Source organism: Epinephelus lanceolatus, chromosome 8 (genome assembly GCF_041903045.1).
Source record: "Epinephelus lanceolatus isolate andai-2023 chromosome 8, ASM4190304v1, whole genome shotgun sequence".
NCBI classification, from domain to species: domain Eukaryota; kingdom Metazoa; phylum Chordata; class Actinopteri; order Perciformes; family Serranidae; genus Epinephelus; species Epinephelus lanceolatus.
In genome coordinates, this window is record NC_135741.1 from 43,477,797 (window position 1) to 43,493,006 (window position 15,210).

General features: G+C 40.1%; 1 protein-coding gene across 2 annotated transcripts in view; it reads right to left on the reverse strand.

Annotated features, from left to right (window-relative positions):
• Window positions 1-11,688: 11,688 nt before the first annotated feature.
• plod1a (procollagen-lysine, 2-oxoglutarate 5-dioxygenase 1a) overlaps window positions 11,689-15,210 on the reverse strand; it is a 76,947-nt gene continuing 73,425 nt past the window's right edge. For both annotated transcript variants that reach the window (XM_033630057.2, XM_078170340.1), the window contains exon 19: window positions 11,689-12,754. In XM_033630057.2, the coding sequence (XP_033485948.1) occupies window positions 12,599-12,754 (156 nt within the window). In that variant the 3' untranslated portion in view covers window positions 11,689-12,598. The remainder of the gene's footprint in view (window positions 12,755-15,210) is intronic.

Consider the following 15,210-nt stretch of genomic DNA (forward strand, 5'->3'; position numbering starts at 1 on the left):
TCATTAAAAAAGCTCATAAAATCATTACTGCTAAGGGCTAAAGGAATACAAGGCTCAATAGAGCTTTGACTCTCAGTCAGCCTGGCTACAGTGCTGAAAAGAAACCTGGGGTTATTCTTGTTTTCTTCTATTAAAGCTGAGTAATAGTTTGCTCTGGCATTGCGGAGGCCCCTCTTATAAGTTTTGAGACTGTCTGCCCAGATTAAACGAGATTCTTCCAGTTTGGTTAATCGCCAATTCCTTTCAAACTTTCGCGATATTTGTTTTAACTTACGGGTTTGAGAGTTATACCAAGGAGCAAACTTTCTTTGCTTTGTTAACTTCTTTTTAAGAGGAGCTACAGAGTCGAGTGTTATTCGCAGCGAGCCTACGGCGCTATCAACAAAATGATCAATTCAGGAGAGGTTAAAGTCGGTATGGAAAACCTCTGTTACTGAAGGACTTGGTATTGAATTTAACGACGGAGTAATCATTTCCTTAAATTTTGCGACATCACTATCTGATAAACATCTAGTATAGTAACTGTTGCTGAGTGGCGTGTAACTGAGTAAAAAGAAATCAAAAGTAATCAGATAATGATCCGATAGCGAGGGATTCTGTGGAAAGACTGTTAGGTTATCAATTTCAATTCCATACGTCAGAACTAGATCGAGGGTATGGTTAAGACAGTGAGTGGGTTCATGTACACCCTGACTGAAGCCAATGGAGTCTAATAATGAGATAAACGCGGTAGCCAGGGAGTCATTATCAACATCGACATGAATGTTAAAATTGCCTACAATAATAACTTTATCTGATTTAAGAACTAGACTGGATAAAAACTCTGAGAATTCAGATACAAATTCAGAATACGGGCCAGGAGCACGGTACACAATAACAAATAAAAGTGGCTGCGAGGTTTTCCAGGTCAGATGTAAAAGACTAAGAACGAGGCTTTCAAATGAATTATAATCTAGTTTAGGTTTAGGGCTGATTAACACACTAGAGTTAAAAATGGCTGCAACTCCCCCTCCTCGGCCGCTGCCTCGAGGAATGTGGGTATTATTATGACTGGGAGGAGTGGATTCATTTAGACTAACATATTCATCTTGACACAGCCAGGTTTCAGTGAGACTGAGTAAATCAATATGATTATCTGATATTAATTCGTTTACTAACACTGCTTTAGACGATAGATACCTGATATTTAACAGTCCGCATTTAATTCTCCTGTTTTGTCTTTCTTTCACAGAAGAGGTTTTAATTTTTATAAGGTTGTTATGCACAACTCCTCTTTGTTTAATTTTAGATTTAAATAATTTAGGTAGTCGGGGGACAGACACCGTTTGTATAGAACTATGAAAACTATGGCTGGGTAACTGAACTAGAAGCTCAGAGAGGCGTATAGGACTCCATCTCTGAGTCCTGATCTCAACTCTGGGTTGTATTCACCAGAGCAGTACAGAGACGCTGTCACAGAAACACCGGAAATGACACAACTCGCTTACTGCAATACGTCAGCACGTCGTCGACAAATAACAATTACAAAGCAGCCTAATTCACAAGAAACAAACATAGACTGCGACAAACAACAGCAAGACAGTAACAACTGACAGATTGCGAGATTGACAGATTGATAATCTGTGTAAATGGATAATGATGTTGATGGATAATGACATGAAATTAAAGAAGGTTTCAATTTTCAATAAAGGTATTAATGAAGATCATGTCCGGAGTTTGTTGGTGGTTTTTATGGTGCATATCTGATATAATTTTAACAACAGCCAACATGTATAATATTGTAATAATGCAGAAACACAGCGATGGCTTTGCTAGAACTTGTAATTAATTGTTATTAAATGTTGCAAACAACACTCGACTCTGTAGCACCTCTTAAGAAGAAGTTAACAAGGCAAAGAAAGTTCACTCCTTGGTACAACTCTCAAACCCGTAAGTTAAAACAAATATTGCGAAAATTTGAAAGGAATTAGTGATTAACCAAACTGGAAGAATCTCGTTTAGTCTGGGCAGACAGTCTCAAAACGTATAAGAGGGGCCTCCGCAATGCCAGAGCAAACTATTACTCAGCATTAATAGAAGAAAATAAGAACAACTTCAGGTTTCTTTTCAGCACTGTAGCCAGGCTGACTGAGAGTCAAAGCTCTATTGAGCCTTGTATTCCTTTAGCCCTTAGCAGTAATGATTTTATGAGCTTTTTTAATGACAAAATTCTAACTATTAGAGGCAAAATTCATGACCTCCTGTCCTCAGATAGTACCTATCTAACCTCAAACACAGCTGTAAGACCTAATATATATTTAGATTGCTTCTCCCCAATTTCTCTTCAAGAATTGACCGCAGTGATTTCTTCATCTAAATCATCAACGTGTCTCTTAGACCCCATCCCAACTAGGCTACTTAAGGAGGTCTTACCTTTAGTTAACACTCATATATTAGACATGATCAATATATTCTTATTAACAGGCTATATACCACAGTCTTTTAAGGTAGCATAATGAAACCTCTTCTAAAAAAAAGCCCACCCTGGATCCTGAGGTATTAGCCAACTATAGACCAATATCTAATCTTCCCTTTATGTCAAAGATCCTCGAGAAAGTAGTCGCAGACCAGCTGTGTGACTTTCTCCATGATAATAATTTATTTGAGGAATTTCAGTCAGGATTTAGAGTGCATCATAGCACTGAGACAGCACTAGTTAAAATTACAAATGACCTTCTGATTGCTTCAGACAAAGGACTCGTCTCTGGACTTGTTTTATTAGATCTTAGTGCGGCATTTGACACAATTGACCATCAAATTCTGCTACCGAGACTGGAACATTTAATTGGCCTAAAAGGTTCTGCATTAAGCTGGTTTAAATCCTTTTTATCTGATTGTTTTCAGTTTGTTGACGTTCATAATGAATCATCCTTACGTAAAGTTTGTTTTGGAGTACCACAAGGTTCTGTGCTCGGACCAATTCTATTCACTCCAACGGTGCCAGAAGCGGGGGGGGGGGGGGGGGGGGGGGTATTGGCCCCCCCACTTTTACCCTCCTGCCACATTATTTTTATTTTTAAGCTGAGTCAAAGGTCCCTATATTACATTACTTAAGGTAAAAAAGACTTTCACTCTTCACTTCCACTCATATGGTAGGTAAAATACAGAGAGGAGAGGGGCCATAGAGAGAAAGATACAGCCTTCAGCAGGCACTCAATTGTGTGCACCTGTTACTGCCTCACCAGCCCGGTAAAGCCTCGAGCATCCTCGGCAGGCTCTGGGTAGACTCTCAGCCGTCTGGCTCTATCCAGCAGCACCTAGCAGTAATCCCCACTAACCCTGGCACCATATTGTAAGAACTCCCCAGTTATAAAAAATAGAAATAAATCAAAAAGCGAGCCAAATTGTAGGCCTATCTGGTTTGCAATCAAACATTTCTAGGACTGGTGTGTTTTATTTTTTTCTCAATGCCCCTCCGCGGCTCCGTAGTACACAAACATAAAACAAAAAATAAAGAATCTGAATTTAAACTCAATTTGTCTGACTTACATTTATCTCTTTCATATCATGAGTGCATAGATCGATGCTTTTGATGTGATATGCAGCCTGCCTGACAACATAGGCTACAGAGGCCCTGGACCTGCGGCGTTTTGATCATGAGGGACTCCGCGTAGCTGCAAGGTGAGAGCAGGCACTTCTTGAGGCGGCTCAGGGGAAACGAGAGCGGCTAATAGAGCTCAGATCGGGCCCAAAAAATCCAGCCCGACCCGGCCCGGGCCTGTGCACGTTATGTCCAGGACGGGATTTAAATTATGACGGGATTTTAATTATGATTTAAACCTGCCATTTTTCAATAAGTTGGCTGTTATAATTAAGAGTATTAAACCACAATTCTTGTTATTTGAATGACAGAAATAGGATCTTAATGAACGGCGCAACACGGAAGCATGATTAGCCTATGTAATAAAACAGGTGTTTATTTTAGGATCCAGGTGGTGAAGGGCTGTGTTCCAACAGGGGACAGCCCTCCATTCCGAAACACCACCGTTCCGAACCAGCCCCACTCCGAAATTGATTTTCAATCAAGTTTGAGAATTGTATTGCGGAGTTTTGCACAGCGGCGACCGGATCTTTGCTCTCAAACCACAAAAAAATGTGATGGCACAACAGTCTCCTTCAGTACATTATTCTATGCTTTCTTTTGATTTTCACATTGGCTAGTCATCCTGTTTAATTTGTCTTCTGATTAAATCGGAACTGTTGAAACAAGTTGTAGGAAGCCTCTGCAAGTAACTGGTGCTGGCAGACACTCTGTGCTGCAATAAAATGGTTAATCAGCAGTGCCGTGCACTGTAGAGCCGATGCACTGCTGGTTCTGCCGGCCTGAATAGAATATAATGTCTATAGTCTACTATTGTGTACAGCATTTATAGACTGAGCTGAGTAGTAATGCGCGGGTCGACCCGTAACCCACGGGACCCGCAAATGGACCTGCTGCTGGTCCGGCAGCAGTGATCGTCTGTTAAATCGGTCTGTAAATGATATTTTGACATTATTATTATTATTATTATTATTATTATTATTATTACAATCATTAGGCTATTACTGTCACGGCATCCGAAGGTAATGATGCGTTGAGCAGGTGACAGTCCACGGTCGTTTTCAAAACACACTTGTGTCACGCACTCCAGAAACTTGTTGAAACTTTAAACAATAATTAATTGTACAAAACTGGGGAATCAAACGTTGACAAAAACGGTTCCATAATTCATATTAAATTCAAAAGATAACGAAAAAACAGCTATATAAAAATATGTAAACAAAACAAAAAGAATATCGAATACCAAATTTTCATAACAAATACCTACCCATAGAAACGAATATTCGAATATCCAGATATTTGGGTACAGCCCTATCCATAAAGGGTTCAAAGTGTTCAGGTTTCATGCAAACACTGTTAAGAAATAAACTGTTTGCTTTTTTCCTCCCAAGATAAAGTCTGTGATTAAATACATTATCTGACTCTTTGTCTTTCTTCACCATCTTTTTAATGAGAGAGGACGAGCGTGTAACTTGCTGCAAGATACTGCTGCTTTCACTAAAACACACTGTTGCCGCTGTTGCACAAGCTCACACTCAACTCAGGCTGTACTTCAATCCCTGATCACTACGCACCTTTAACTAGTCCCTATTATTAATTGGACATTACACAGGTAGCCACGCCCACACGGTGACAAGCCCCAGACGCACAGCACTTTTTGGCCCCCCCACTTCTGAAATGAATCCGGCACGCCTGATTCACTCTATATATGCTTCCCTGAGGTAAAATCGTTAGAAATCACTCTGTAAATGTCCATTGTTATGCAGATGATACACAATTTATCAGTATAACAGTTTAACAGTATTTATCGATGAAGCCAGAAGAAACTGATCAATTAACTAAACTTCAAAATTGCCTTAAAGGCATAAAAACCTGGATGAGCACCAATTTCCTTATGTTAAATTCAGACAAAACTGAAGTTATTGTGGTGAGAATGAGCTGTGGACGCACTGGCTAGTGACGTCAGCAGCCTGGACTCCCTAATGACTCGAACTGATTCAGGTGTGACTGATTTGATTCAGGTGTGACTGATTGGTGAGCACGAGAGGAAGGGGAGAAAACAAAAGACACTGACATGCTGCAATTCAGTTGGAGCACCTACTGCGGTTTGGCACTCTGTCAGGAGGGTGGGTGCCGTTCGCAGCGATTTAGAACTGCCGGTGGTGAAGACAGGTAGCCTGGGGGGTTAGCTGTTCCGGCGCTAGGAGGGGAGGTCTGCTGACTCCTGTAGTTAGATAGGGCCCGGGTTTAGAGAGTGCTGGAGCCGTTATCGCTCCTTGTACACTGTTGCTGCCTGCTGTGACACTTACTGGCTGTGGCCGCCGTCCAAGGAGTTGGATGGCGACACAGACTCAGACCCCGGGGGAGGGTCTCTTAAGTTTAACTGTCATTAATTATATGTGTGTATTTTTAGATTGTGTATAGGTCGGCCTATTTCATAGTGTAATAGTGTGGAGAGGGAGGGCTGTTGGGGAGGAGCAAACAAGCTGGCGGGACACTTACTGGATTCCTCTTAAAGTGTGTATTTTTGCATTGCAGTGCTTCCCGTTTAAAGTGTGTATTGTTGTATTGTAGTGCCTCCTGTTAGAGGGTGTAAAGCTTAACCTACCTGTTGAATGGTTTTGCCATAAGCTAAAGTTTAGCCCTGTGTGTACTGTAGTGGGTTTTCGATTTGTGTGCTGTGTTGAGTTTTGCAGTGCCTCTTAAAGGGTGTAAGCATACCTGAATGGTCTGTGTGCGGAAGTCGCCAAAATTAATTGGACCCTTTGTTGTCCTGGGGGGACTGGTTGCTCCCTGCTTACCTGGAGCTCTCCTCGCTTTTTAGGAAATGTGTTTCACATTGCGATGAATAAATAAAGATTATTTTGTATATTACCTCCCTGCAACTGTGCTTATTTGAAGGTTTGACATAGCAATATTTCCTGCTAAACTGGGAAAACCCACATTTATTACAGTATTGTTCTTGGCCCCAAACACCTCAGAGACTCTTTATCTGATGACATAGTTTCTCTGGATGGCATTGCTCTGGCCTCTAGCACTACCGTAAGAAACCTCGGAGTAATATTTGACCAAGATTTGTCTTTTAATTCTCATTTTAAACAAACCTCATGGACGCATTTTTTCATCTGCGTAATATTGCGAAAATTAGGCCTATCCTGACCTGAAAAGATGCAGAAAAATTGGTCCACGCTTTTGTTACTTCAAGACTGGATTACTGTAACTACCTATTATCAGGTAGCTCTAATAAGTCTTTAAAAACTCTCCAGCTAATTCAGAATGCAGCAGCACGTGTACTAACAGGAACTAAGAGGCGAGAACACATTTCTCCTGTTTTAGCTTCTCTGCACTGGCTCCCTGTAAAATCCAGAATTGAATTTAAAATCCTACTCCTAACTTATAAAGCTCTAAATGGTCAGGCTCCGTCATATCTTAGAGAGCTCATAGTGCCATATTATCCCACCAGAACACTGCGCTCTGAGAACGTAGGGTTACCTGTGGTCCCTAAAGTCTCCAAAAGTAGATCAGGAGCCAGAGCCTTCAGCTATCAAGCTCCTCTCCTGTGGAATCATCTTCCTGTTGTGGTCTGGGAGGCAGACAACGTCTCCACATTTAAGACTAGACTCAAGACTTTCCTCTTTGATAAAGCTTATAGTTAGGGCTGGCTCAGGCTTGCCTTGTACCAGCCCCTAGTTAGGCTGACTTAGGCCTAGTCTGCTGGAGAACCCCCCTATAATACACCAAGCACCTTCTCTCCTTCTCTCTCTCTCTCTCTCCTTTGCTAACACTCATGTCCTGTTGCTGCATCTTGCTAACTCCGCTTTACTGAATGTCACTAACTCGGCTTCTTCTCAGGAGCCTTTGTGCTCCACTGTTTCTCAGATTAACTGAGACAACTGATAGTGTGACGTATGTGGTTGTGCTGCTGCCGTGGTCCTGCCTGATGCCTCCTGCTGCTGCTGTTATCATTACTCATACTTCTACTGTTATTATACACATGATTATTGGCACATATGTATACTATCATATATTAATATATACTTTCAACATATTGTACCACAATAGCCGTAAATATAATTATAATTATAATTATAATATTATTACTTATTAATGTTGTTGTAAGCTACTGTCATTACCGTCTGTCCTGCATCTCTCTCTCTCTCTGTCTCATTGTGTCATACGGATTACTGTTAATTCATTATGTTGATCTGTTCTGTACGACATCTATTGCACGTCTGTCCGTCCTGGAAGAGGGATCCCTTCTCAGTTGCTCTTCCTGAGGTTTCTACCATTTTTTTCTGTTGGCACCGGTCATTCAGGTTTCACAGTGTGGATACCATTTGAATTACAGTAAAAGACAAACACTTGTGTTAAGAAATGCTGGATCACAATGGATCATGTACATACAGATATAACAGCTACACAGGATAGGTCCATGAATGTCTGCTTCAGTTAAAGACTAACTACCTTATGGGGATTTAATCTGTTTTGCAACCAGTTCCAAGTGGTGAGTCAATGGATAGCACTTTTTTGCACTTCCGCATAGGGAAAATGAAAAAAGCATCTGTGATGGTAAACACACACATATTGGAAGTGTTACATGAACAGCTACAGAAAATAAATTGTCATTGTGTTACATTTCATGGAAGGTTATCCACTGAAGGTCATTGTAACAATTTCATTACACACAACAAAATTCCGTGTCTTTTCCAAAACTTTCAATTATTTCAACTAATTCCATGACTTTTCCAGGCCTGGAAAATGTGATTATGAAATTCTGTGACTTTTCCAGGTTTTCCATGTCCGTGTGAACCACAATGTTATAAAATGGATATCAACATGTGAGGCAGTGTCTTTTCAATAGCGCTGATGTGATGTAGCACTGAGCGACCAGTGACAAGCCCAGCCCAGTGTAGATGGCCAATCACAGAACAGAACCAGCCAATCACAGCACTTCAGGGCAGGACTTTAGACAAAGCCAGTGGGAAAAATAGACTGAGAAATCAAAACAGACCACAGCATGCAGGGATAAGCTGGGTTATTATGAACTTTTATATTGAACTTTTCCCAAATCCTGTCAGACGTACAGCAAACACATCTGTCTTTCCTAAAAAAGCATTAAGTGCAGTTGATAGTTTTTTTTTTTTTCATTCATTTGGACCTGGACAGGTCGCTAGACTATCACAGGGCTGACACAGACAGACCTTTTACTCTCACATTCACACGAGCACCTTAAAGTCACCAATTAACCTGCATGTCTTTGGACTGTGGGAGGAAGCTGGAGTACCCGGAGAAAACCCACAGTGACATGCAGACTCCACACAAAAGGGCTCCTCCACCCTGGGTTCAAACCAGAAACCCTCTTGCTGTGAGGCAACAATGCTAACCGTTGCACCACCGTGTCACCCTTGTTCTTCTTTTAGTGAAAATATATTTTTGAAAATGCCTCAACTGCACTGATATTCACTGTCTGTGTCTCAAACACACCCCATGTTGGATAAAGGGTTATGATCCAAAGTGTCCAAAGCGGAGGAGGAGCAGATGCATCTGCCAGAGCAAATTCTCATTTATTCTATTTGCAAGGACAACATACATTAATCATTATTTCTGTAAATGTGCCAGTGCTAGCCAGCTGGCTAATTTTCAACTGCAGTCCTTTGGCAAGATGTTTTGAAACCAGTAAAATTAATTATTTATAAATAATTAGCTCACAGATTGGTCTGATTCCCATACCTGAGGTTTATTTCTGATTAAAGTAAAAAAAAAAAAAAAAAGACACAGACTGCATAGTTTAATCAGACTTTTCATATCACTGTTATTGTATTCAAAGCACAGTGATGGCTTGTGACAAGAAATTACAAGTGTGTGTTACACTTTTACTAACTCAACTGACCGACATCTGTGAGTGCAAGAGGAAAACTAAACTCAGATTCCAATATGAAATCTAAAAAAAAGCAGTTATATTGTCAATGCCCAAAAAAAGAGGAGTATGTCTTTTATCAAATAAAATATACACAAAATAAATAAGAGAAACTTGACAGACTTTGGTGTGTCTCAGCTCAGGAAAGAGTTAGAAAAGAATTGCTTTGGATACAGAGACAGCATTACTTACTCACTGAAGTAAAATTCAACAACATAAATATGTTTTTCAGAAACATTTCTAATAAATCTGAGCTGGTGATTTCCTGAGAGAAGTCCAGCTCAAGGCCCGACAGGATCAACTAGATTCCTGATCCACATCACACACTCCAGACCAAACGGGAGATCCAACAGCTGCTCCACAGTGGCTTCATGCGTTATGGTGACGGCAACGATATAAATGAATCATCCATTCCTCACATAGCTAAATGACCAAGAAAATTCCATTGGAGAAAATCTTATATGTAAAACAAATGTTGTGCAAATTCAGTGTAATACATTGTTAAAGCATTATGCAACAGAAGGCACAAACCTGGAGTAGACAATGAAGCCCTGTAAAGTGTACCTTCAAGACTGAGTCTTGAGATCAAGGACAAGAGTGCTTAAACACTGCATATTCTTAAACATTTTTCATTGACATTAGTACTAACTAAAATCACCAGAGGCCCCACAATAGGATATCATCACGATACTTAACTCATGATACAATATTATTACGATCTTAAACATGTTGCGATATGATAAGTATTGTGATACAACATACTGTGATTTGTTACCTCTTTTCAACTGCAGATTATGCCCCCAAAGGTAAACTAAAAAAAAAAAAAAAACTTGACTGACATGCATCGATATGACATTGCCATACAAAAATATTGCGATGCTGTGCTATATTGATTTTCCTCCCACCCCTCGTACTAACAAGTTGACATATAATAAAAAATTGACTTTTTAGACAGGGAGTGACTGACACGCCTCGTAAACAATTTTCAATTAGAGGCAAGAGGACAGGTAGGGAGGAGACTTGACAGGCTGAGTGATAAGTGGGCACAATCCTGTGAAACAGTGCACATCTAATGCACACACACACCCCTTTTTCCTATGTGACACTCAATGTTATTCAATGGATGTTTCTGAGTTTCCTGAAAATGTAGAGCTGTTTTCCTTACAGTTATCTGGACATAAACAGGAGGGCCTTCACATGGAAGAGTGTCAGAGCCAGACTGGATGCATCAGGTAATGTTACAACTGGTATTCTTTTTAAGTATGACTATGCTAATTTAGCTTACTTTAGCTATTGCTAGTCAGTGGTTGGCATTAAGATTGTGATTGTCTGTGATAGCCCCGTTTCCACCAAATGTTTTCGGTATAGTATCTTTGGAACCAAAACTAACCCTTCAGACATGGTACCTAGACCCTAGATCCATTTAACGTTTCCACAGCAAACAGCACTCTTAAATGTGGGCGGGGTTACTCATTGCTCCGTCCAGCACACAGAGGGAAGTTTCCATTTTGTTCATCGTCCACAGAACGGGGTTGCACACTGACATTTTTAGAACACAGATCAAGCTGCAGTGAGAGTCTCTCTCCATGGGATATTTAGAAACAGCAGGTCTGTGGATTTAGTCCTTTTTAGTCAAGCGCAGGGGCTTAGTCACACAGTCACAGCCACAGTCCACAGGAACTAAAAGTGTTTGTCATCCAAGAGAGAGAATAAAAACTTATGGAATGGTCAAAGTTATCATATTGAAATTAAAGGTGTGTTGATGAATTCAAGTGGTCACCTCATGCATTGAGTAACATTACAAGTAAATATTCCACCTTAAAGTTGCCGGGAGTTGTCCCGGTGAATTAAATAATTATTTTCTCAGTCTACGGCTGCTGTGAGAGGCAGCAAAACATCCTTTCATTTCATAGTTATAGTTAAAACTAAGTTAAGTTAAACTTAATATTATGGACCTAAATCACTGGATCCTACAATTCCCATAATGCAGTCGCTGCCTTTACCTGTTGCCCTGCACATTCCCAGTTTACAATGGCTATCCGTTAAAAATGTGGTGACATATCTTATCATCACGATAAGTGAAAACTAAATTTAATTTTCCCTTAAATCTCTGAATTCTAAAATATACATCTGTAGTGAAGCTTGATGGCCTGAACACTGTTGCATAGAGGAAACAGATCCAAGTGAACAATTTGTGTTCCAACATATTTACTACAGGGAAGACTAAAGACTTTCTTTAGACACAAAGGCATGTGCCAACATTTTTCCACAACTTAGTTTAGAACTTTGACTAAAGTAACACATCCATTTTATCAGAGAATAAGGACAAAACGTGATGATGTCGGTGTGTCAAGTGTGTGAACCCAGACAAACTCTTATCCTGTAAACACTGCTTGTCCCCAGGTTTGCCTCATGTCAGATCAGTGTAATGCTAGTGCGATAGTGAGATATATCTGGATTTTACCATGTACCATGTGAACACAATATCAACTGAACTCATGAATTATGATACACAGGATGTAATAACCACTGCCTTATCATTTCAGTTGATGCTGTGATGAAGTGATGCACATTCATAAAATCAGTCACGATACGATGAACCAACAAGTTAACTTCAGCCTTTCAAAGCACTGGAGGTCCTGGGCCCTGGGGCCTTGACTACATTCGTAAAACTTTGCTAAGGTCTGCTTTTGTTTGAGTTATAGCTATAATGCTATCAAATTCTGAAAAGAAAACTGTGTTTGACAGATGACATGTGTTGGTCATAAACACTGTGTGAAAAGATCTCATCTGTGGAGACGTGAATGAAGTGTTACTTTTGCACCAGTTCTCTAACCTGGTGATAACATGTTCATTATATGTTCTTGTTCTGTTATGCATCTGTGTTTTATGGTTCATCAAACAGCACTGATATTCTCCTGATAATCAGGTGATCAGAGTTATAAATTGTGTATACTTATTTAAGCAAGGCAGAAACAATATCATTCTGGACATTAAAACTAACATCAGAAGCTAAAGAGCAGTTGTGATGCTGAAGGATGCGGCCAGTGTGTGTCCTGTTTGGTCTTGACAAGGTGGTGATGTGTGCCATCTTTGGAATTTCAGGGATCCACAAAGGAGACTGCGATGTATCGAACACCGGAGGTGGTTGGCAGGCCTTCGTGGTAGTGGGTGAGGCGGCCTGGGTGCATGAGGGCCCAGCCTTTGCGAGGAGCCTGAATGGAGCAGTTGTAGCGGAGAAATCTGCATCCACCACCCTGCAGTCACAACACAACATAAATTATCAGCTGACATCTAAAGGACCATGTGGTGGTTTTGCTTGTTTTAGCCAAGTTAAAATAATTTTAAAACTTTGGACAACCAAGTTCACAACCAAGTTAACTTGTCAGAAACCATTTTTTCCAATGCAGGATCTTAACAAAATGTAATGTCAACAGTCCCTGGCTATATTGTTTACTGTTTCTTGGCAACACCATCAGTCGCTCTGTACTGACTTAATCATTACCGTTACCATCCAGATTTTAAATCCTGAATATCAAACATAATTGAAATGATCGGCCCTAATGAATTTGGGTTGAAAGGTTTAAGACTGGATCTGTAAAACTAAAAATTGGCCAAAACCTCCTGAAGTCTGAGCCTGGCTTTAGCTGACAAATCTGCTACTTTTAAATCCACGCCAAAATAATCTAGGCTGCTCTAACTGTAAATCAAGGATCCTCAACAATGCCAAATGCATGTGGCTTGTCAATACTATATATTATATTATTATTCTATATATGAATATTTACCCAACAGAGGAACATTTATTCAATTATATTAGAAAAGCATGGTAAGATAAACAGCATGGGCATTTATTGTTGTCTGAATGACACAAAACCTAAAAGATTCTGGGCTTTTAAGAAAACATTCAGGGCTGGAGCCCCAGATAAAGAAATATAAGCAAATGACTAATGGCTTTTCATAAAACTTCAATAAAAAGCCTACTCCCAATTAAACGGCCTGTCCTTTTTACTAGCCATTGTTTGTGAAAATATGTGGCTACACACTCACACACACACACATATCACAAAAATCAGAATATGTGTCCATTCCTCGATTACCCTGTAAGTTAGATTTGTAATTGATATGTTATTTGAAGCCTAATTTTTGTACAACTAATGTCTATACTGGTTCACATCAACAATGTGATTGTATTTCTCATCTTTGCTGAGCAACAGTTATGCGTATAAGGAATTAAAGGTCTGTCCCATATAGACGCCTGTCCCAAATATAGACCTGTTGAGTTCAGTGATTGAAGCAAATAATAGCCCGGGTCTATTAATTGATGTTTTATGGTAATTTCATTTAGCTGCTTAAGTTTCAGAGTTCTGGTACTGTTTACGTGGGCTCACAGTGATACTGTCATGTTTACTGGGACGCCTGAACACAGCAGAGCTGTTGTAAATGTTACTGGTATCACCTGTTCATTTCCTCCTATGATATGTTAAAATGATTTCTTGGATAAGTCTATAGTGTAATTTACATTACTGACCATTTTCCAGAGCATTATGTTAATTTAATGTCTTCAAGGCAGCTGTTGGTTTCAGTTCATTTTTGCAAGAATCAACTCCTAATTGTCTGAGATACAGATGGGTGACACATGGAAAGAAACACCTGAATAAATGAAGAAACATAATGAATGCAGAGACTTCTACTCAGGTCTCCATGGCTCACTGAGTACTTTGATGAGGATGAAAATGATGTGAATCATACATATTCTGTGACTTTCAAAGTTACAGCCTCAACTGATCTATGTTAGATTGATTTTGAAGCCACATATTAGACAGCACTCTCCACCACCTCCATCAAAACCAAGGAGGATTTTTTTGTTTTGGAAGAATGTTCATTCCTCCACACACCTGGGGAATCTATGGCAAGCAGCACTGAAGCTGCTGTGGAACAAGTCTCCCCACCAACACTAACACTGTATGTTGAAGTTTACTATCATTTGTCACCCATCTGCAGCTCATCCATCTGTAGAAATGACTCAAATTCACTTTTCCTATAAAACTGTCACTAACTGTCACTAACATGCTTTCCCCCCTGTTGGAACTAAGATTGTTGTGTCACTGAATGCATCCCCAAGAAATTGGTACTCGCTCGCAACTTTATTACACATCAGTGCAATTAGATTTTCATAGTAGACTGAAATCAGCTGCCTTGACGTTTATTGTGTGCTTTTCAGCAATAATGCTAAATTCTCTACCATTTACTGTATTTGAAGCAGGCTTATGGGAAGACCTTTATGTCTCATTTCTCCTGCACTTCCTCCTTGTTTACCTGTTGAGACATTCAGGATTAGGTCCATTTCCACAACACTGATTTCAGTACAACAGAGATACATTATACTCATATTATACTATATACAACTTGTTAAATATCAATGCTTAGTGGTCCATTCTCGTCTGAAACGGATGCACAAAAGCATGGGCGTAGCGGACGCGGACAGATACGCGCACTTCACGTATCTGTGCCCTCTGTCCCCCGCACTTTTCGTTTTTAAGCACCATGAGTAGGTGGCGCCAGGCAGCATACATATGCTGCCATGTTGTGATCTGAATCAATTGCACAGATGTGTGCTGCTGGGCAGTGCTGCTGTGTTAACTATGTTCAGCAAACCAGCCAGCAAGAAGCAAAAAACTTTGCAGTTTCTTCCAAACAAACCATGTAAGTT